The sequence below is a fragment of the Episyrphus balteatus genome, chromosome 3 (genome assembly GCF_945859705.1).
Source record: "Episyrphus balteatus chromosome 3, idEpiBalt1.1, whole genome shotgun sequence".
In the NCBI taxonomy this organism is placed as follows: Eukaryota; Metazoa; Arthropoda; class Insecta; order Diptera; family Syrphidae; genus Episyrphus; species Episyrphus balteatus.
The window spans coordinates 36851499-36875942 of NC_079136.1; the positions used below are offsets into that span (position 1 = coordinate 36851499).

General features: G+C 29.9%; 1 protein-coding gene across 12 annotated transcripts in view; it reads right to left on the minus strand.

Moving 5' to 3' along the window:
* Positions 1–24444, minus strand: part of LOC129913862 (polypyrimidine tract-binding protein 3) — a 525860-nt gene that overhangs the window by 114305 nt on the left and 387111 nt on the right. The window contains exon 3 of one of the 12 annotated variants that reach the window (XM_055992799.1): positions 19546–19587. The exons of the other annotated variants lie outside the window; for them this stretch is intronic. Within the exon in view, the coding sequence (XP_055848774.1) occupies positions 19546–19587 (42 nt within the window). The remainder of the gene's footprint in view (positions 1–19545; positions 19588–24444) is intronic. 12 annotated transcript variants of the gene reach the window in all.

Consider the following 24444-nt stretch of genomic DNA (forward strand, 5'->3'; position numbering starts at 1 on the left):
ATATATTTCAGAATTAGTTACAGAGGATGATCCAAAAATTTGGATTTCTAAACTTATTTATCAGACATAATTAATTAAAACAATTCATATGAATTAATTGATATAAATTTCTATGAACATTTGTAGATAAAAAAGTTATCAATTGAATTTGAAAATAAAACAAAACAAAAAAAAATATTTCAGAAATCCGGTGCTTTTTGCCAAAAATGATCGAAATCAAAATCCCTCTTTGAATATTAATTATAAATCAGAACAACGAAAATCTAAAAAAAAAAAAAATAATCCCTGCTTCCAAACATAGGTCCTTTCCACAGAGAGACAAAACACACAACACAGGATAAAACAGTGTATTGTGTGGGTGATGGGTGTTTGTGAAAAATGGGATTTGATATTGAACTGCAATTGTAACTATAGTGGGAACTAGCTTTAGCACAACACACAAAAAAAAAAAATAAAACGGAACGTATTACTAGGGTTTTACTACCATCTGCCAGGGGGTATACTATATGTGTTGTGTATGCAAAAAAGGCAACCATTTAATTAATTAAGAGAGAGAGAGAGTGTACAAGAGATTTGCAAAACTTTGTATAGTATATGGAGTAGGAAATATCACCCTTAACAACGAACGGGTTCTATAGTTGTTCGATTCCCGCAAAAACGCATCATAGTGTGAATACGTTGCAAAACACCAAATAAAAAAAACAGTCTGTCTGTTTTTTTGTTTTTTATTTTTTTTTTTTAGAAAAAGAGGACATCCTTTTTGCACTTTGCTCAAGGATTAGACTTTGTCGGAGAATGCAACAGCAAGGACTGCTGTTTCTGCTGCTGGTGTTACTTTTTTTTGTTGGCATTTTTTTTAAATATGTAAATTTGTTTGCAATGAAATTGTGTGTGTTTTTGTTGGGTTTTATCTTATTTTTTTTATTTTTAGAAATGCAAAAAAAAAAAAAATAGAAGGAAAAACAAACAAATTCAAGGATTATTTCGTTTGTTTTACTTTTAAGCCATAAGCTAGGGATAAAACACCACAGAATTGCATTGCGCACCCTGCATGAATGCTTAATGTTGGTTTAGAGATAGATAGACAAACATGTGTATGGGGAGAGGTGGGGGATGGATTGTAGAAATATAGCAGCAAGTCAGAGAGAGAGATTTGCAAAATGTGGGGGTGGTTTTGTGCTCTTTCAAGAGGTAGATTGGATAAATCAAAGCGTAATGGGATTGATTCTAGGTATGTGTTTTGTAGTATACTTGTATATTTATTTTTAAGCGGTAGGTGGGTATACACAACACATAATCTATAATTCCAGGTTATCAGAGGGGACATTATTATCTGAAGTTAAATGGAAAATTGTTATTAACTTAACTCTTGTTTGTGGTTTTGTTATAGAGGGGAAAGATATATTTACCATTATAACATAGTCAAGGACATGAGTATAGGGAAGTGGATGCAAAAAATAACATTGCATTAGGGTATTAATTTTTTTGCAATTTGCTTAGGGAATTTCATTGAGCTCATATTTTTATAAGATGCAACGCTTTGATTGCAAAAAAAACGGTTAAACTACAAAATTCATAAAAAAATAAAAAAAATTGATATACTTATTCCTTAGACCCAAAACCCCAAGTTAACGAAAGTATCGAAAACACAATATCAAGAAAATATAAAATTTTCAAAAAATCCCCCAAATCCAAAAACCCCGCAAGTCAAAAAATCCAAATACTTTTTTTTTATTAGGTATTAAATTATTAAAAATGTATTTATTATAAATTAACAAAAATCGGTTCATCCCCTAATAAAAGGGTATTGGATATTAAGGATTTAAGGTACAATATAAGTTATATAAAGTTGCCAAAATATGACAAAAATATCTTTTAATCTCAAAATGTAGAAAATTTGGACATAAGAGATTCAAATTAAAAAATAATTTACAATTTCCGATTTAGGGCATGTCACGTGAATGACATTTTTGACATGATATGAATTTTTAAAGAAATTAAACTATTCATTTTGGAATTCATTTCGAAAGATCTACTATGTTAATGATCAGAAATATTAATATCTCCAAATATGTTTATATGTACTTAGATAAGGTTTCGTTCGAACCCAAGATAATCAGCCCTATTCTGAATGGAAACTCCCCGGGAAATATTTTCGGAAAAAGGGGCTTCAATTAAAAATCTAAGGGACATTTTTTTCCCCCCTTTCGCCTTTTCATCATCAAAAACCAGAAGAATAAAAACTAAAACGGAAAAAGAACGATACTTTGGGAATTTTTCGTTTGGGACCCCTTCTCAAAAACAATTCAGAATTGGTCTGATTAGCTATATAAGATGAACTGACGTATTTCTACTGAACTTATTTGTATTGCTTTCTATGATTTATGAAGAGAGGCTTTATTATATCTTCCTATATAATAAATATATTTTTAGCAATTTAAATTATCAAAATGATACTAAATTAACTGCTATCCATATCCATCTTACCAAACAAAAAAAAAAAGGATACAGAATTGACATTAGGTATTATAATTTCTCACCAACATATCGTATATGTAAATATTTCTACAAAGCTTCCAAAAAAAATTAATATAAAATAATGGAAGTTGTACTATCCCCAAAGCGGGTGGATATTAATTATTTATTATTTAACGCATATAAATTCCAAAAGGGTATACTTATGTAGACTCTTGACAGATAAATCTCCAATATCTCTATATCTCTCTCTCCCTCTTAGTCGCCATCATGATCCTATTTCAGTTGATTTCTTATTCTGTGATTTACTTCATTGCTGGGAACCAAAAATGCAAAAAAAAAACAACAAGAGAAAAAAAAGGATATCATCTTCATTTTCTTAGAAAAGACAAACACATATACAAATACCTACACACAGAAATATATTTCCCTTTTTCTATATATAATTCACGACAAAAAAATAAAAACAGATTCATGAGTTAGAATTGCTAAGTGAAATTTAACGTAACGCAAACCCCAAAAAGCAACAGCAAAAGGGCATAATCGATTTTGTTTTTTTCTCTTTTTTTTTTCTCTATGAGCAAGAGGAAAGAGCATAAAATAGAGGTGAACCTTTAGAAAAGAGCTATTAAATCCTTTTTCTGAGCTTTTAGGACGAGACTTTATTCCAACAACGATGACGATGATGAAGACCGACGACGACGACTACCTTACCTACTGCCGACAATTGTTTAAGAGATTTATGAGCCTTCAAATATTTATTTTTCCATCGCAGGCCGTCAATTTTACATAGCCTAACGTTACGTATACGCCAGACAATCTCTTTTTTTAACCTGCGTTCAGTTCAGAGCTATATTTTGTGTACTCTTATTTTCTCGCAGCAAAAACAGAAGGCATTTTTAATCCTTCATAGAGATATGGCAGAAGGTTTTTTACATAAAACTTTTGACGTATACATGAGAGAGTGTAGCTGTGTACGGGTAGGTACCGGTGAAAATTATATTTGCAAAAAAGGACAACAACAACAACAAAAAGAAAAATAAAGGAACAAAAAAAATCGATGCTAGAAATGCCTCACGATGTTCTATGCCATCATCCACTGCCACCGCACCGCCACGACCGACAACCCAACTCTAACCCCTTTCTCCATCCCCTATTATAGCCTGGCAGGAAAAGCAGGTCACGTGAAAGTTGGATTGTGCTTTTGTATGCCTATATCAAAAAAACTGGAAGGATGTTAGAAATATTTACGTGGCACTCTGTGTGTCGTATCGTAGTTTAGTTGATGTTGTCGTTTCGTTTCGTCGCCACCGTTTTCTGCCACACCAATCCACCTCTCATCCATACTCCGAGAGCTCCGATAGCGATGAAAAGCAAACGTAAAAGAAATTTTGGCATACTACGCGGGTAACCCCATAGTGGCTGTGACTAATGAGATACCTCAAAGCCTAATGACACGCATTAATTTACACAAACAGTTAAGGGTTTTTTTTTCTTTTTTTTGCTGTTTTTGCTTTTGTTTCCTTTGCAATTTGTTTGTGTGTGTGTGTGAATTTCAAGGACTCATACAAAAAGTGATTGGGAGGCCCGGAGTTTTTATATACCTAAAACCTGCCTAGGATTTTAGTAGGGAGGGAGAGAACTGAGGTTTATATTGTATAACATGGACCGCATGTATACGTGAACAATTTAATTATCTGATTAGCTGTCAGATGGCATTTTTCAACACACACACACACAAACAAAACAAAAAACACAAAAAAGATGTTGGTTGATTGTTGATGTTACGATGTTTTGGTTTGAATTGTTGTTGTTTTTGTTGTTTGATGATGATGATGTCCTGAAACTGATGGTTTTTATTGTTAATTGTGATAATAGACGCGTTTCGAATGAATAGGCACTTTGATTTCTTTTATTTTCTTTGGTTTCAATGCAAATGGGAGGGGGTTTGGAGAAATTACCTAGCTTTGAAGTATAATTAAAAATAATTAAAATTATATCAAACACGAAGGATGGATATTGCAAATGTACACAATGCAACATCGATTTTTTTTTTTTGTACTCAAATGCAATAGTTTAAAAGGGAGTATCGACATCAAAATGGGTCAAATGCAGACAATTTTTTTCAAAGTACACGTGTCAAATATAAGAGAAAAAAAAAATGACTTGCAATACGTAGACACGTTTGATTGGCTGTATTTTGAAATGTATTTGATTTCGTTACACGTGGAGAAAGTTATTTGTTTTACCTATGTTTGCAATATGGAAAGCTATGGAATTTTTCCAGAAATTTCAAGAAGGAAATTATTTGTTAGAAGAAGGAATATTTGGGTGAAATCATGAAATGAAATAGATAATATGAAGGACTGGAGGAATGAAAACCTGCTGTTCACCTTAATAGTGTCCATGAAAATTCTTATAGATTTTATCAAATAGCCTTTAGAAGTCTATGGTCTTAAAACGTTGTTATAAGGTTAAAGAATTATTTTCATTTGGGGGTTCAGTTTCAAAAATATTGGGAGTTTATTCAAATTCAGTCATAACTGTCAGTTTCACTCGGAAACTTTTCACCCGAAATATTTTGTTAGCACCAAATTTTCCAATAAATTGATTCTAGTTCATCTCCAAAAAATGGATTTGAAAAAGAAATATTAATTTATTCACAATTTCAAAATAGAGGCATTATAGCAACGTTAATATTCCGCAGAAGTTCAGAATAGAGAAAAATTAAAATGAAATTATTCAGGTGAAATTTTCTTGAAAGTCGTAAATTGGTAGATTTTGAACAATCATTTTTATGAAAGTTGGTTAATTTTATATAGCGAAAGTAAGGTGGGTTCAGAACAGCTTGAATGCTGTAACTGAAATCCACTTTAAAGGAACGAAGTTCGAAAGCGTGGTTATGAGCCAACCCACCAGAGGAAAGTACAAACGCTTGAATATTCGACTTCTGTCAGCATTTCAAAGATACAAACTGATTCAGCAGCATCAATCTGAATGGATGACGAACAATGCAGCTGCAGATAAAGATTAGGAACTAATCATCACCAAAAATTCTGAAACGATGGCAAAGACGGCACAGTTCATCCTTTTTTTTACCGATTAAGACCTCAAAACGTTTACATGAAATGGCATCGTTGAGGTCAATTCGATCTAGGCATTCTTTTTATATAGCGTTTTGGAATTGTGAAATCAAATTGCTTCTGTCCCCACAAAAAAATAAAAAATGGACAACTCATCCCAAAAATCGAAAGTCCTTAAAGTTCCGGTAATTCCCATTTGTAATAATTGCATGAACATTGAACAGTCAGTCTGGGGCCTAAACATCTTTCATAGTTTTTGGATTCCGAGAACAAACATCTTCTCTTCCAAAAGAAACTGGACAGCTCATCTCAATAATTAAAACTTGTATAAGTTCGAAGAATTCCAATTTGTAACAATGAAAAGTCTTTAAAACTGGGATTTCGAGGAATTCTCGGAAATACAATTCACATCCAATTGATTTCGGAAAATCGACCTCAAAAGATAAGTGGGCGTAAAACTAGGTGGACTTTTCAAAACTGTCTTTCAAGATTTGTATCCATATTTAAAGAAAGAACTGTAAAAACATCTTTGAAATATTGTGATTGGCCTTCTACATACCTTAAAAAAATGGGCTATATCTTGACAATTTGAAATAATTTTTTTAAAAAGCATTTAAGAAAAATCAAAAACAAAACGGATCTTAAGGAGAAAATCCCTTACTCACTCACAAAAAAATAGCCACCTTGTCCTCTTTCTTGACATGTAGCTTTCTTGTTTTCTTCGAAATAATAATACTATAACAAACAAACAAAAAAAAAAAACTGATCACTGACATTACCAGGACATAAAAGTAAGTAAATCCTGTCAGTATATGCTATATACATACATAGTAGTTGCTGAGGAGCTCAGTAGAAGGCTTAACACACAGCAAAAAAAAAAAACTAAAAACATTGATATCAAATGGAATTAAAGGATAAAAACTTCATGTTTTTAGTTTTCTTTGAAACAAGGATTCTCTTCTTTCTATAATATCCTGACGCTTCTTTTGCCTTTTTTTGTGTCTATAGAAGACAACATGCATGCAGCACTACACTATTCACAATGAACCATCTTCATACACACAAAAAATATCCTTGTGTCGTCCTTTGCCCGGCAACATTGTTAAAACAAAAGGATATGTGTGTTGTATGAACATCACACAGAAAAATAATCAAAGACTATACAGTAGCAACAAAAAAAAAAGACACACAAAGATGCATATCGTCCACACATGTGTGTGTGTATGAATATGTTTGTGATAGTGTGTTACGAGTGGTTTTTTTTTTTTTTTTTGGAGAGGGTGTAAGAAAAACAAAGCTGTTTTTGTTTATTAAAAAGATTTTCGTATAATTTACTTGCAAGAAGGACCTTTTGTTTACAATGTGACACTGCGACCACTTTTACCCAAAGATCCTATACATACTTTGCGATGCGATATAGTGTGTTGTTTACATTCAAACACTCTCTAGTAGAAAAACAGTAGTTTTTTTTTTCGTCTTTTTCTTTATTTTGTAAATCCTTTGTTAAGAGCTTCTCAAAGTCCTGTTTACAATGAAAAGCACAAAAAAAAAAACACTGCAAAAGACCGACGAAGACATCTTTGGAAAAAATTTAATTATCCTGCTTAGTCTGTTGTATTTTTTTTTTCAACCCCGCGTAATTTTTTTTTTTATGTTTTTGACGCAGGGCGTCTTCTTTCAACTCAGTAGCTGCTTTTTACCATTGTCTAGAGCAAATGTAATTAAATGTATCCTACACACTTAGAACTCTCACACAATAGTCATCCTGTACAAAACAGATCTAAGTCAAGAGTGGGTGTCTTATTAATCATCGTCAAATTCTACACGAGAAATAAATAAGAACAAAAAATCAGTACCAATTCAATAGTACACGAGTATCTCCTTAAAAGGATTTAGTTTCATTAATTGGACATTCATGATTGTCTCTTTTTTTTTACTTTGCTCTTGATTCTTATTACATATGTACAGATATAGATTTCCTGAGACTTAAAATCATTTGTAAGCTTTGGGAGTAGAGAATGTGCAAAAAAAAAATAAAAACGTAAATTCCGTCTCAAGGCTGAAAAGCCAATGGAATGTTATATCTCGGTTCAATAATCCCCCATTAATGATCTTGAAATGTGTGCTAAAATAAACTGCTAAACCGGTAGTATGTATCGACTGGGTACCCTTGGATTGAGTCTTTAAAGCCAAACAAAAAAACCTAACATTGTGATGTGGGATATATTAACCTACAGACAGACATTCATATACTTTCGTGTTTTTGAACTTTTTTTTTTTTTTTTGGTGGAAATAAACTGCAATCAGGTGAATTTATTTTAAAGGTAATTGCAGTTTACATGAAATTGATTTATAGACATTTTGTTTATAGTCCGGCTGGTACCTCTGGTATTTTTACTTGCGATATAGTATAGTAAATACATATTATGGCAAGTTTAGGATTCGAATAAAAAAAATCGAACTCCTGATAACAATCAGACATGATTATTATGATGATGGAGAATGCCAAAAGATTGGGTCCGGCAATTCTGTCTGTCTGTCGAGCTACAGCCTAAACTAGTAATGCGATTTTCTTCAAACATGGTTAAGATGGGTGATTCCCTGAAATTGAAATTTGTTTTTAGACCAAAAGTAACGGTACCTACCTACCTGTCATGTAACGGAAAAAGAAAGTAAATTTTTTTCATAAACAGTTCTAACGATTTTGATTAAAATTTTAGTGTGTAATGTTACAAATAAAACCTATTTATTTAAATAAAAAAATATTTTTTAACCCGTACACGACTAACCCAATTTCAACGAAGATTTTTATACAAAAGCTTTTCAGTACCCGTAATATTAAAATTTTTGGATTTTTAAAAAATATATCGAAATTTCTTTTTGAAAAATCAATTTTTTGAAAATGGGCCATTGCAATATTACGAAATATACTTTTGAAGTGTTAATTAATTATTTGTTCAAAATGGCATATCGACATTGTTTTGAAAAATGTTAGAAATGTTTATATATAAAAAATTATTAAAAAAAAAAGGTTCTAACGATTTTCAAATATTCGTTTCTAAAAATCCTTTTTTATACAAGGTATTGTTGAAAGCAACTGCTTTGTCCGCTGGCGCTGGTGAATAAATATGAGACGTTCTTTTATATAGCGCCCTCTAGAACTAACTGGTTTAAGTTTTTGAACATATTTTTTTGCCTATTTATGTTGGGTATCTGTATTGACTTCGTTACTTTTAGCCTATTCGAGGGGAAAAGCAAATACTGAGGGAAAAAGCGCAACGTAAAATGTAATATGAAAAAACTAATATGAAACATCTTTAAAAGAAATTTTTTTATTTTTGTCGGATTTCGGATTTTGTTGGATTTTATCACTCCTATTTCCAACAGTGAGATAGCACGTTGGTCAAGCATTCGCCTAGTGATCCAACAGTTGTAGGTTCGATCCCCAGCGGCTGCTCATTTTTTTTTTTTAATAAATTGATGTTTTTTTTTTTCAAAGTTGAAACAACTTTGATTTAAAGATGTTTTATAACGGCAAAAGACTTTAAACTAACGATGTTCTACTTTGATTTCATAATTTTCGTCTTCAACGCAAAATCATTCTGAAAAATAGTTGAATCAACGTGGTTTTCGTTGATCTTAAGTTGTTTTTTCCCTCAGTGAAACTTTAGTATTTCAAGACCGAATATTTATTAAAAGACTGAAAAAAAAAAAAATCATGTGTGCAATTCACACGTGGTAGAAGTGAAACCTTAAAAGAATATTTTTCTTGCAAAAAAAAATCGAAAAAATCTATCTTTTTTATTCCATCACCTTTAAATCCATATTTTTTATATGACAACCTATAATAAATTTTATATCATGTGAAAGCTTATTGTTTTACCTTTTATATGACGCTTCAATCATATTTCTACCATGCCTACAAAAAAAGTAAGAATTTTTTAAAGCCAACCATGTCGAAATTTCAAACTGAGATTACGTTACTTCCTACACTGGGGACTGGTCATCGGCAATAGATCTCCACAGTTGTTTTGAAGTATTTTTCAAGTTTTTCAATTTAAGATGGCGTAACTTGTACAGCACGTACCGTTATGTGTGATATATCAAATAAATTGAAATAATATCAGCATGTGTGTTAAAGTTAAATTAAATTTAAAAATTTGTGTGTGCTCTAGGCCAAAAGATATAACGTGTTTAGAAAAAGAACATTTTTTTACAGATATCTCAGAATTTTGAATATGAAATTTATTAAAATTTTGCACAATTATAGTTTATTTAATTACCTATTTACAGTATAATTTTCATTCATCTATCTATTAAAACAAAAAAGTTATAATGAATTGATTTTCGTGTCGCTTTTTCGTTTCATCTTGTTTCAAATCACTACGATACTAAAGAAGTTTTCACTTCAAAATAAACCAGATTTTTTTAATTAAAAAAACAACAGGTACCTTCCTATTTCAAAGAATTAATTTACTGAATTGAATTTTGACTTGTTGCATAAACAAAGACATTTTAAATTCAATAGGTTATTTCTTGAAAAATTCCAAGAAACAACATCAAAGCAAATAGTAGGTATTAGCATACAAAATTTACAAAACAAAATTAAATAAAAACAAAAAACTCTGCGATGACATTATCTTCTCTTCTCAAAATCCTAGAGTTAATTTCCTTTTCATACAATCTGATTACATTATCCAACAAAACAGTGTTTTTTTTTTTTTTTTTTTTAGACCCAATTTTTTTTCTCTAACATTTTTATATTTGTCATCTCTAATTACTTTATTATGAATCAACATATTATTTTTTTATTTCTTTTTTTTTTTGCTTTTATCCATTATGGTATGTTTTTTTTTTTTTTCTAATTTCGACTTTAATTTCCTTTATACGTTGAATTCGCATTTAATTTCAGGTGATAGACGAAAGCAGTAAAGTAAATTCTAAGAAAAAATAATCATTTATCTTCGTTGAACAAGCGAGCACAAAATTACTCATCTTTGCTTCATAAGATTAAACGAAAAAAGGACTATATCTATGAGCAATATCTAACAGTGGGACAAATTTGATAGAAATGAAAAAAAATTGTAAAATTTTCGAGTCTTCTGAATTTGCTTCCAAACACAAAAATCTTAAGAGCTTTGTTTTCAAAAAAAAAAAATATCCAAATTTTGACAAATTTTTCAATTTTCGTAATTTTGACTTTGAGATTGAACGATTTCGAGATTATTATTTGGTTTATGGATGTTAATTTTTTTACATTTTATTTTACCAAACCACTCTCCGATAATTCGGCCCCACTGTCCATAGAAGAGGCCAATCTGGTAATTTCTTCTACTCCTACTTTTGAACTTTGTATATACCAAAGAAAAATGTACGTATCTTTTAGGAACCTACACGCACTCTCTTCTAATTAATTAGTTCTTATTCAAATTAAATGCCTATTTGCAAGAGATGAAAGATAGTCCTTGTTGCTTTTTCCTAGCAAAAAAAAAAAAAAAAAAAAAACATGAAAAACATGACAGAGACTAGGTAAAATGGAAAAAACGAAAAAAATCACAAACAACAGCACCCCCACACACTCAATCCATATCAGTGCTTTTCTGCTTTACTGAAATGAAATCAAAAGTCGCGTGCTTTTTAATAAAAAAAAAACAACACAAAATTTTATCCCCTTTGGGGGTTTTAATGGTAAAATCAAAATAAAATAAAAAAAAAAAAATAAATAATAAAAAAGCAGACAGATAAAAAATAATACCACACGGAGATATGTATTATATGAAAAAAATATAAAAAAAAATACTGAGGTATGCTATCTATCTATACCTGCCTGTTTAAGCTATGCTACCTACTTTCATCTTGCTAAGTAAATATCATTAGATTAAAAAAAAAGGAAATAGATAAATGAATCCTGGAATCCTAGAAATAAACCAAAGAGCAAAAAGCGGTGAAGAAATTTTATCCCAGACAAACATTTGGTGCGGTTTTTATAGATTGGGGAATGGGGATAGGGAACTAAGGGTGGTTGACACGGTGACTATTATACAAGAGGACTGTATAGGACGAGATTGAATTGATGATAGAGAGCTACAGAGAGAAAGAGAGAGCGAGAGGGAATTTATATACGTTTAGGTTAATGATAAAAACAGTATGGAAATGGATGGTATATTGACGCCCACAAGGCATTAAATGTGCCTGCTGTTGCCAAGAGGAGATATATACAATAACAAACGAGAAAATAACAAAAAAAAAAAAAAAGAACAACAAAGAAACATTAAGGAAATTAATTAACAAAATTGAAAGCAAAACGATAGAGTGCGACGCACAGAGAATCGAAAAGTCGTCTCTTTCGGTATAAAACTGAATCCAAGCAGTGAAAATAGGGAAGCAACAAGTTTTACTTTTTTTTGTTTTATATTTTTGTTCGTCCTGGGCTGATATTTTTTTTGTTCCTAGAAAGGACGATAGCAAAACACACAATCTGTTTTACTCTCTTTCTCTATTTTACTTGGTTTAAATTTTTGTTTTGCTATTTTTTAATCGGATTGTTTACTAAAAAGAATATAATAATTAAAAAATAATAAAGAGGGGTTCTGTGATTTTTTTTTTTTTTTTTGCTTTCGGTGGTTTATAGGTTAAGCTTTTTTGATTAGGAAAAAGAAAATTATCAAGTAGACACTTGAATTGGATTGAATAAGGGGAGCTGTTAATTATTGTTTTTTGGATAATTTTTTATTATCAGATGTTTGCTTTTAGAGAAAATTGATGATTTTAAATTTTAAAATGTGTTACAATCAGGGTGATTATGAAAAACTTTCCTCAGAAAATTTTAATATTTCTGAAATTTTGGATATTTTAACTCCAAAAATGTTTTAAAATTTTATACATACATACAAACATACATACATAATAGGTATGTGCGGTTTAATAAGAAAAATTATATTTGAACGCTTTAACAGGCTGCCTTTTTCATAATAATATCTTCAGTGTACCAAATTTCATCACTTTTCATCATCCACTTTTTTGTTGAAAATACAGAAGGTCGTTTTTTTGTCACGGGTGGGACGAAAAGTAGAAGTGATTTTGAGGGCGAATACAGAATCTCTGCATATCAAATACGAATTCATGAAAAAAATAATTGTTCTTATAAAAAAATTTGTTATTAATTTATGTCACGGGTGGGACAATTTTTTGTCACATAGATCAATGTTTTAATGTAGCCATGTGCAAAAAGTCGAGGTTTTAAATCACGCAATTAAAACAGCCAAAGTACAAAATCATTTCTCGAAATATTGCGTGTTCATCGCACTAAGTTTACAATGAATGCATTTCATTGTCACGGGTAGGATATTTGTATGATGATTTTTTTTTTCAACTTCTACTCATAATTGTACAAAATTTGAAATAGATTTTCAATAAACTGAGCAAAATAAATATGGCAAATTAATAATTTTCTAAAAGGTACAAATTCTTTTCTGCTGTCATGGGTGGGACAAAAATTAAATAGCTTTGAGAGAGGAACGTACTATCTCTATAATATCTCTACGAATCAAATTTGAATTATCACAATTATTTTCTTAGTAAAAAAAAATTGTAAATATTGTCTTGGACGGAAAAAATCTTTTTTTGTCACGGTTATGAAATAGTTTTTTTTATATAACATTCGTCTGCATAGGTCTCTATCATGTTGGAAAAATCATTTCTTCTAAAAATGGCGAACTTAATTCAAATTAAAATACGAAGGAACATAGTTTTTTGGATTTGTGTACCACCTAAATATTACCAAACACAATTTTCTATCTTGGTCTTAGGCTGATAGTTGCTTAGCCTACTTGAAATCAAGTTAGTACTGGAGCACTTATTAGTACTTAAAGATTCAATCACAAAATATAGGTAATTTCTTATAAAAATAAAAGTAGAATATTCAACTATATTCAATAAATTGGTTAAAGGTTGTTCACTGTGGTGTATGCGTAACTTTTTTCTATAGGATAAACTATAACGCGTTATACACAATTATTATTTTAAAATTTTAAAGACATTGCACAAAATTTTCGTTAGTATTTCCACTTTTTCTAATTTTGATTTCAAACAATCCATTCCACGAAAAGCTTTAAATTTTCGATACAAAAATATTCCTTAAAAAAATTTTCCAATAATGTTTATTAGCATTTCGAAAACGAATCAACATTCCTCGAAGCCTCAATAAAATTAAAGAGTGTTTGCTTTAAAATCTTTATTAAACCTTAATACTTCTGTGCTTTGTAAAAATCTCCTTTGAAATCCTATTCCCAGAAACGATTATTTTAAACCAATATTACTTATAAAAAATTTTGTTGGCTTTTAATACTGAACACAGATTATTAAGCCTTTATGAATTAAATCGTTCCCTCAAATGGTCTTGGAGTTTTTAATGAACCAGATTTCAATTTAAACAAAAAAAAATCATTACTCGATTTTAAAACCTTTTTTTTTCTTATCATAGAAAATATAACTTTTTTCAAAATATTGATTTCTTCCCCTTCAATTGAAAAAGAAAACCAACAGATGGCCAACTTCCTAAACACCCAATTACCACCCAATCGGGGCTAAAAATTTCCTAGCCCAAATTCATTGTTTTTAATTCGATTTTAAGGATCTCATCAATGAAGACGAACGAATTTTATATCCTTCAGTCGTTAACAACAAAATAAATATAAAATCTTATGAGTTTAGTCTCTCTGCACACCGCCCGTCCTTTTAAAACCTTATGATAAAGATAAAAATGGCAAATTCATTCGTTTCTTTTATATAAATTGTTGTTTGGCACTCTCTTTAAAAAAAAAAAAAAAAACCTATACACACATAGACGTTATAGATAAATATAAAACGGTAACGCAATTGATACAATGTTCTTTATGAAGCCATCAAAACCCAACAGCGATTTATAAGAAAATAAATCGACAAACTTTAGATAAGCTTTAGAGGACCTTTTTTTTCTCTTCTATTTTATGTTGTTTCTATGCATTTAAGAAAAGGAAGATAGGGAGAAGAGATGAACGAAGACGGGGTTCTTCTTGCTAAATCTTTAATTAGATAACTTTTCAAGCTTCCCTCTTACTTCCATCTTTACCACCTACCTACAATTCATCGTCGTTGTTGTGTGTACCGGCTGTCTAGGGGCATCAAACAGGCAAAGCTATAACCATAAACAGCTCTTCTAGTCTTCAAAAGATACTTGCTTTTCCACTTTTTATTCTCGAAGGGGTGGATGGGGGCGTTTTGAAGGAAAATTACGACCTCCTGTATTGGTTGCAGTAAATCCTTTCACTTTTTTTTTTTTTCTTATTTTTCTTCATCATCGTGTCCTATTTTTTTTTTGCTGCTTCTGTTCAACGGTCACCAAAGTACTATCCTTTCGATTAATGGCCGAGGAAGAAGCACTACAAATTGTGGGTTGGTTTTTGTGTGTTATGTAGCATTATAGGTATACCTACTATAGGAGTGTATAGTACACCTTCTATACGAGAATGCCATTTAAATTCAACGCAAAGCTTTATAACCTAAAACTCAAGCGATAATATCCCCAGGTGATGGTTTTTTTTTTTTTTTTTTTTCATTTGTATACGAGAACAAACTTAAAAAGACCTCCTCGCCCTGGTTTCCCCTAAATGTACTACCTTTACCCTATTTTGGTAGCTATTTTTCATCGTTTTCTATGTGTACACTTCTAAAATGCTATGCTGCCTTGTGTTGTATATGTTTTATAGGAACAACAACAACAAATATTTTCTATCTCTTTCTGTCTTACATTGATGATGTGTGTGTTGGAAGGTGGTGATGCTGCAGATACATTTTTGCCCAGTTTGCTCGTAATTGAATTTTAAATAAACTATAACGTCTGTCCACACAAAATATACAATTTTACGAGAGTTGTCGTATAAAATATTTAAGTTTACATTTCACAATTTTGCAAAAGCACACTCTCTGAGTGGGTGGAATGGGAATTTTTGTACATATACCTTGGTTTGTTGTTATAGCACCACTGTGAAACGTTTCAAACCAATATACCACAGAATAGTCTGCTTTTATAATGTGTACTAGCTAGCTACCACATCACCTTTTCTGGGTAGGTAAAGGTATATCCCATCACGTGGATATCTTTTAAGCTGCTACCACAATAAGATGGAAGCGAAAGCAGTTATCATCCCTGATATATACCTCATACCTCAGTTTTTTATTATTATTATTATTTTTTGTGTGGAAAACACGAGGATGTCTTCTTTTAAGCTATTTGGATGATATGATGGGCCTTAAAGGCGGCTCGACTAACTTTCTGTTGCATTTAACAAGGGCAGACTTATATATTACGAGGCCTTAATCACAAAACTGTTGACAAACTTTGTATCATTTCTGTGAGAGAATGGTCACCACAAAAAGTAGATTTTCAGTTTTTGAATAGAACTCGAAAACTAAAGCAGATTTCAAATTTTTTCCAAATAACTTTCTGAAGATAATTTATTTTTTTTTAACCAATGTGAATGGTAAAATAAATTTTGAGAAATAATTTACCAAACAAAATTAAACTAAAACCATTTAAAAAAATGGTTTACTGGAAATAGAACTAGAAACGCTCTATGCAATGCACTTTCTTTTGCATTCAACATACATCATCTGAAACATTTTTAAGCCAGAAGCACCCTAAATGCATTTGGTATGATTATTTGGTTTTTGAGAAAATGGTCACCCTAAAACGTGAGTTTTCAATTTTTGTTGTGTACCTCCAAAACTAAGGTGAATATCAAAATTTGTCTTAGGTAACTTATTGAAGTATAAATTAAATTTTTTATCGATGAAAAGTCATGTGTGTAGTTCTCACGTGGTAAAAGTGAAACTTTAAAAAATCGTTTTGCTTGAAAAAAAAAAAAAATTGAAAAAATCTAACCATTTTTTATTTCATCACCTTTAAATCCATTTTTTTATATGACAACCTATAGTAAAATTTATATCATATGAAAGGTTATTATTTGAGCTTTAAATATTTTATTCAATCATATCTGTCCGACAAGTACAAAAACAGCTAGAATTTTTTGAAGCCAATCAGTTTTCATCCAAAAAAGCAAGAAATTCAATGTTTTTTTCCTCCCTCACCTTAAAGTTGATTATTTTATATGACAACCTATATTTTGCATCATCTAAAAGCTTGTTATTTCAGCTTTATTATGATGTTTCAATCATATTTGTACCACATCTAGAACATTTTTTTTTTTTGCGATTACGGTACTTCCTACACTGGTGACTAGTCATCGGCAACAGATCCCCATAGGTGTTTTGTTGTCAAATTGTATGTGCTCTAGATCAAAAGATATAACGAGAATTGTGAATATGAAATTAATTGAAATTTTGTACAAACATATTCCTGTTTATTACCTATTTACAGCATTTCATTCATCTATCATTAAAACAGAAAAGATATATAATAAATTAATTTTTACTGTCGCTTTTTCGTTTCATCTTGTTTCAAGTCCAAATTAAAAAAATCCATAAAAATGTATGGATGATGTTTATTAGAGAATGGTCACCCTAAAAAGTTTTAAAGTTACTTAATTAGCAACTTTTTGAAGATAATTTAATTTTTTATCGAAGTGTATCGTTTAAAAAATGTTCTTAAATAAATTTATTCAAGAAAAATTAACAAAAATCATTCGAATGCAACACCTCGTGAAGGAACAGAGCTCTGAATGACGTCTTTAGTATTTGATTAAGAACTACCAGGCCAATAAATAATTATAAAAAAATGTAGGTTATATTGCAAAAATTTATACAAAATCAATTAAAAAACGAAAAAAAAAAAAAAAAAAAATAAAGAATAAAAATGCTTTAAGAAAAGATAAAGCACAGGATTGTGCGTGCTTTTTTGAGTTTTAATAATTTTTTTCTCCCGGCTAATCGAGGAGTAGATGGGTAAGAACTTAAGTGGGTTTTACTGTACCAAGAAAATGAATGAATTTTTCCATCTAAATAACTTTTTAGTCATATGGTGCCTATTTGATGTAAAAAATGTGCCCAAATATTTTTGTCCAGCCTTTTGACCAAAATACCGCACTGTGCGGATAGAATTAATTTTTCATGACAATAATGCTTTTGGTTCTTGGATGCTTAGTCGTCAATTCCTAGCATTTCCCCTGATGTTCATTGATTGTCGCGGCTGGGATACGAGCCCAGACCTTTAGCTTCACAGCTACTACAATAGAAATTAAAAAAAAATTTTTTTGAGTTTTCCCATAGAAAAAAAAAAAGGTTACGCATACGCCATAGTGAACTTTTTTTTAAGTATAAAACGATTAATCCCCTTTTCTATTTTAAAAGTAAAGTTGTAAAATGAATGCAGAAAAAGCAACAATTATGCCTAAACTGAAGTTATTATTGGCAAAAATAACTGTGCCAATAAGTAGGTACTACACAACGCAAAAAAATATAAATGAAGGATTTTATTCCGTTTTTTATTTTCTAATTATTTTTTTTTTTTTTTTGTTAAGTCAAGGCCCAGTAAACTTCGATGTAAATGAATACGCTTATGTTTCTCATTTTAAATGTTAAAAGACTATGAGAAAAATATCAAGAAAGTGATTTTTTTTGTATAAGTTGCTGCGCCTCAATGCAGGTAAAATTTCTATATTCATACCAGATAGTTACATTTGTATTTTATTTTCTTCGAAAAAATATTTTTATTACTTTAAACATTGCAATCCTCGTTGCTGATGTTGTAGCTTTCTACTATTTGCTATATCCATGTTATTTATATATATTTTTTTTAAGGAAAAACCAAAAGGATATAAGTGCATTGCATATGTATGAAAAAAAAACACACAGAAATATACAATTTTAATATCGCATTCAACTTGTGGAATACCATCACACTAAAAAGAAAAGGATATTTGATCAAACTTCCTATCTTCTCTTTTTTGCTGCAGTTTTTTTTTTTTTTTACTGTTGTCCTCTCTTATTTACGAAATTGTAATTACAGAACGTTGGATCTTGGATAGAGTTTATCTGTTTTAATAAAAAATAAGAAGTAATAAAAACCATAAGATATATTGGATTCTCGTTTGTATAAACATGACTAAGGGTTTTTGGGTTTTTTTTAGATGCCCTTTCTGAATGAACGAGTTAAATCTTTTGCGAAAGGAGTAAGAATTTGTGTGTTTTTTTTTGCACTTTTTAGTATTACAAAATTTAAGCAAGTGTTTTACTTTCTGGGATTTTTTTTTTTCAATTGCTGGTAAAATATGAATTTACGTGACATGGGTTTAATTTATAAATGTGTTTTTTTTTTATATAAAGGATATTCTTAGATACTTTTAAATGAGTATAACGATTTTCTTAAAATTACTTTACTATTCTCCTAGGCTTTCATTTGTTTTACTAGACTACGGCGCGCGTTGTAAAAAAGAAAGTTATATGTTTAAACCGTTTTTATGTATGTGAGCATGTATGTTCTCTAATAACTTCTGAACAACTTATCATAATTTAACAAATGAGACATCGTTAGATGCGTCTTGGTTGTGAGCTGGTTATAGGTTATGTAACTTTCTCTAATATGAAAATTATCCGGGGTTTTGCAGAGCCTTTTTTCAAAAACATTTTTTTTTTTTAGTTCATAACTATGCTTTAAGATGGCGCTATGTAGGCCAAAGCGCATATATGTATGAGAACATATAATTACTATAACATACATAGGTACATATGTATTTACATACATACAAACCAGTTTGAAATTGATAATTATTTTATATATTTTGGAGTGCAACGTATTAATAAAATATTGACCAATAAGTTACTAAAATTGTTAACCAAAAAATAAAAAAAAAAATCTAAATTCAATGTTTTAAATAACTTTATAACCTATGATTATTTTTTTTTCTATTTTTCTATTTAATGTTTAAACCCATAATAAGCTTATTTATAAATTCATATGTTTATATATATAAATTGCTTATAAATCGCTTACCATATCATTTAATATATAAATTAATTTTTCGTTGATCCTTACCTGCAATGAAACAAAAAGAGAAAAAAATAAAATTAAAAATATAAATATTATGGTGATGATATAAATCTAATAAAATACGATATCACATCAACACAAAACAACAACATTTAACAAAAACCACAAAGTAAAACCAAACAAAAAAAACATCAATTTTAAAAATCCTTACAATTTGTCATAAAAAAAATTTTAAACAGTATTTAATAAAAAAAATCTAACGCAAACCAAAAAAAAAAAAAAAAAAAAAATTTACATTTTTATTTGCTTCAAATTCGATAAATAAATCGAAATTTCAACAGCACACATAAATAATAATATATTTCGTATAAAATAATTACTAACGAGATACACGAGGGCACACGAGACGTTTATATTAAAAAAAAATAATCATCTATTTTAAGTATACAAACATTATGCTCTATTAAAATAAAATTAAATACAAAATCTGCACAAATTAAAAATTAAAACCAAAAAAAAAAAAAAAAAAAAATATTAGATAAATAAATTTTATTTTATATTTAAATTTTAAAGGCACTTAATAACTAAATCACACAACTCTACTGAAATGTAATGATAATGAGCTTAATTTATATCTGTCGTGTGTAAGTTATATGTTTATCGATGTGTTTTTTTTTTTTTTGCTTTTTTGTGTAGGTTGTTGAATAGGGTTGAGAGATTTCGCTAGACAAAAACAATAAAAAAAAAAAATTATTATATAGATATTAAAAGCTTGAATTTTAATCGATGGCGCGACTATAAACAAATCACACATCATTTAAAGAAATAATCATTTTAAATATCCGAAGTTGCTAATTGCCTGCAGATAAAATATGTTTTTGCTTATTTAATTACACGCACACACTTTTTGTGTGGTTGGTCGTTGGAAGAAGAAGAGAAATAATGTGAAAAATTACTTCGTCATCATATAGAAATGTGGTTTGATAGTAAAAATTTAAATAATTTTTTTCTTTGCAATAAAAAAAATTATAGATACTAATTTAAAATTGATTTAATTTATTCAACGGTTTTATTTTATTTTTTTCAACTCAATCAAGATGTATCAATTTTTTTGCAATTATCAATTCGATTTAGATTCAAATTCGATTTTAAAATAATTTTCATAGTAATTCCTTCTTTTTGCTGTTTTTTGTCTTTGAATCAAATACAAAATAAAAATGTCGGCATATTGTCGGAATAATGTTTTTCTTTGTTTAAAGTTTTTAAAGCACAATGCAACAGTTATTATAAATAATCAGGTGAAAACTATTGTATTAAGTTTTCCTGTAGAAAAAAAAGGTTACGCATACACCACAGTGATCTATTTTAGTATAAACTATTTTAGTACAAAACGATATAGTTGTCTTTAATTTTTTTTTTTTTAAATAAGGTTGATTTTGAAAAAGCATTCGATCGACAACCACGAGATCTGATATGGGTGGCCCTCAGACAACGAGGAGTTCCGGAAACCTATGTGCGGATAATTATGGACATGTATGATGGAGCAGTTACTAAAGTAAGATGTGCAGCTGGAGTCACCGAAGAATTCGAAATCACAGTAGGTGTACACCAGGGAAGCGTCTTGAGTCCTCTGCTCTTTATTACCGTTCTTGATTACCTGCTTCAAGGCAAAGTGACGGACCCAAAAGTGCATCAGTTATTCTTTGCTGACGATGGAGCCATCATAAGTGAAGACCCGATATCCCTGCAACGAGCACTTGATGTATGGGTGGATGTTCTAGAAGGTAGTGGGTACCGCATAAGCGCGAAAAAGACAGAATACCTATGCTGCCCATTTTCTGATCCACACAGGCCTATTCCTGACATTTATTTGAATGGTGTAGTGCTTCCCAAGTGTGAAAAGTTTAAATATCTGGGGTCTATGATAAATAACGAAGGTACTTGTGATGACGATATCAATCATCGCGTAAGCGTAGGGTGGATGAAGTGGCGGGAAAATTCTGCTATCTTCTGTGATCGAAAAATGCCCCCTAAGCTGAAAGGAAGGCTCTACACCGCAGTTGTGCGTCCAGCACTCACATACGGTTCACAATGTTGGACAATGTACAAAAAGTATGAGAGTAAGTTAACGGCAGCTGAGATGAAGATGCTTCGCATGACAGCAGGAGTAACAAAGCTTGATAGAATTAGAAGTACAAAGATCCGAGGAAGTCTTCATGTTAAAAATACCATCTCCCAAAAAATTGAACACGACCGACTCAGTTGGTATTGCCATGTTCAAAGGAGAGATCCTGAGAACCCCGTCAAAAAAGCAATATCATATTACGTTCCAACACGAAATAAAAAGAAAGGTAGGCCTAAAAACTCCTGGTACAAGCAAATGCAAAAACACCAGCATTCAGTTGGCCTCAGAAACGGAACAATACAAAACCGGGAGGCTTGCCGCCGATTTCTGAGGTCAACCCGGCGAACCCCACAGGCGGATCACTAGTGTGAAGCAGTAACGTGGGAAGGTTATGATCCCCTCGACATCGAGATCATAACAGCGCCGAGAAAAAGGAAGAAGAAGAAGAATAAGGTGTGAAATACAAGCAGATATAGTAACAACCATATCAAAACTGAACTCATAAAAATGTTATAATTTATTTAAATTATACTGCTAACGTTGCTTTACATGTTTTATTGATTTTTCTGTTGCAATTACTCTAAATTTACTTATTTTACTTTATTAAATTTATTGTTGGAGCAATTTAAGACTTTTATCACTGTAAAATTCTTTAAATACTGTTGGCATTGGTTAAGTAGGACTCAGTATTCAAAAACGCATTATGACAGTTCTAAGGCAATTTTAATCCTTGATAAAGCCAAACATAATTGAAACCTTGACTATATTGTGTCTTATACAATTCATATCATATCATTTTTTTTAGTTTCTGTTCCGTTCGGTAAAAAAAAAATTTGGGCAATTTATTTTATTTATTTAATTATTTATTAATTTATTTATTTATTTATTTATTTATTTATTTATTTATTTATTTATTTATTTATTTATTTATTTATTTATTTATTTATTTATTTATTTTTTTATTTATTTATTTGTTTATTTATTTATTTATTTGTTTATTTATTTATTTGTTTATTTATTTATTTATTTATTGTTTGATTTAATTTATTAATTAAATTATTTATTTATTATAATAATGCTTGATTCAAATTGATACTATTTCTAGAGCCCTAAAGAGATCACCAACATTTTGGGGAAACATTCGCTCACTACCTACTTTGTATTTTTTGTGTTGGAAGGATACAAAATTCTTGTGCTTTGTCAGTTTTTGAACCGATAAAAAATTATAGCTTTAGCCACCAATTTTAATAATTCAGATCTCGAAATCTTTCACCTCTATGATTTTAATTCTTATAAAAAATATTTGTTCTGCAAAAAATTGAACCTTTTCAAATATTGTTTTTAGTTTCTTACACATCGTTTATTCAAAAGTAATAAATAAACAGAAACAAGAACTTGAAATAGAATAATAGCCTAATATTCTTCAGAGACCCATATATTTATTTTTGCATAGCCTAGGTTTCAGGAGGATATAAGGCCTTAATACTATTATCCTGAAGCTAAGGCCTTTTTATTTACAAAAAAGTCCGTGTTTCAAATGGTGAAGTTATCTCACGTTTATTTTAAATTGAACGACGAATTTGGGACACCATTTTTTCATCATTTTGAGGTCTATTGTTATACAAAAATTATAGCAATTAGTTTTGTTCAAAACATTTTGAGTAGTTCATAAGAAAAAACTCCTAAATTTATGAAATTTTATCACCGAAAAATTAGTTGGGTCTTAATTCAAATGGCTATCTCTAACGGATAAATTGATGGTCGGTAATATTTTGGGCATATTGTTTTTTTTTTCTATTAGTACATATAATATGTTTTTGAGGAATTTTTCACATGTCCTGGTAAAATATTTGTTCCTATGTCCCACAGATTTATGTGTCAGTAGTTTATATCTCAGTGATTTATGTTCTAATGATGGCTTTTATATGACACAGTGTTTAAATTTTCAGAAGGATATATTTCGATATCTCAGTGGTCAGAACTGCAAAATCTTTTAATACGATAATTGAAACGAATTTAAAAATATGGAATTTGTAATTAAAAACCAATATTGACATAATTATTGTCCTCAGCTATATCAATTTTCTAAAACCACATGATTGAATTTGATAACGTTAAACGTTTTAATGAGATTCTTTTGAATCTTAAACCATAACTTAATATTCTGCCAAAAAATTGATTTAAGAAGAAAAAAAAAAATATATAACAAAAAAAATTAAAGAAATGTATCAAATAAACCATAACAAACCTAATCAAAATAAGAATTCATTAATAATGATGACGAACGACGGTTTTTTTTATCTTCCATTCAATCTTCCAGAAAAAAAAAACAGAATCTGCTTTAGACAGACAATTCCAAAAACCAACCAAACACAAAAAAAAAAAAACAAAATTATCACAAAGGATAAAGAAGACGAACCCTAGATATAATATAACTCCTCACTTCAAATAATAAAATAAAATAATAAAAAAAAAATCATAAGAAAAGAAAAAAATATATCTATTATCCTTGGAAAATCTATGAGTGGAAAAAAACATGATTATTCTAAGGAATAAATTGGGAGACCTAGAAAAGCAAAAGCAAGGAAGAAAAAAAGACAAAAAAAAAAGCACCACACAACAGTTCATCTTAAAAAACCATGTGCTCACACCAATCTATGTAATCTTTCAGAGGGATAAAAAGATGTAGAGTCAGTTGGGGTAAGTGCGCGCACTTTTCACTTTAAGGAAAAATTGTGAAGATTCTATAAGAGATACACTGAGCCAAAAAACAACGT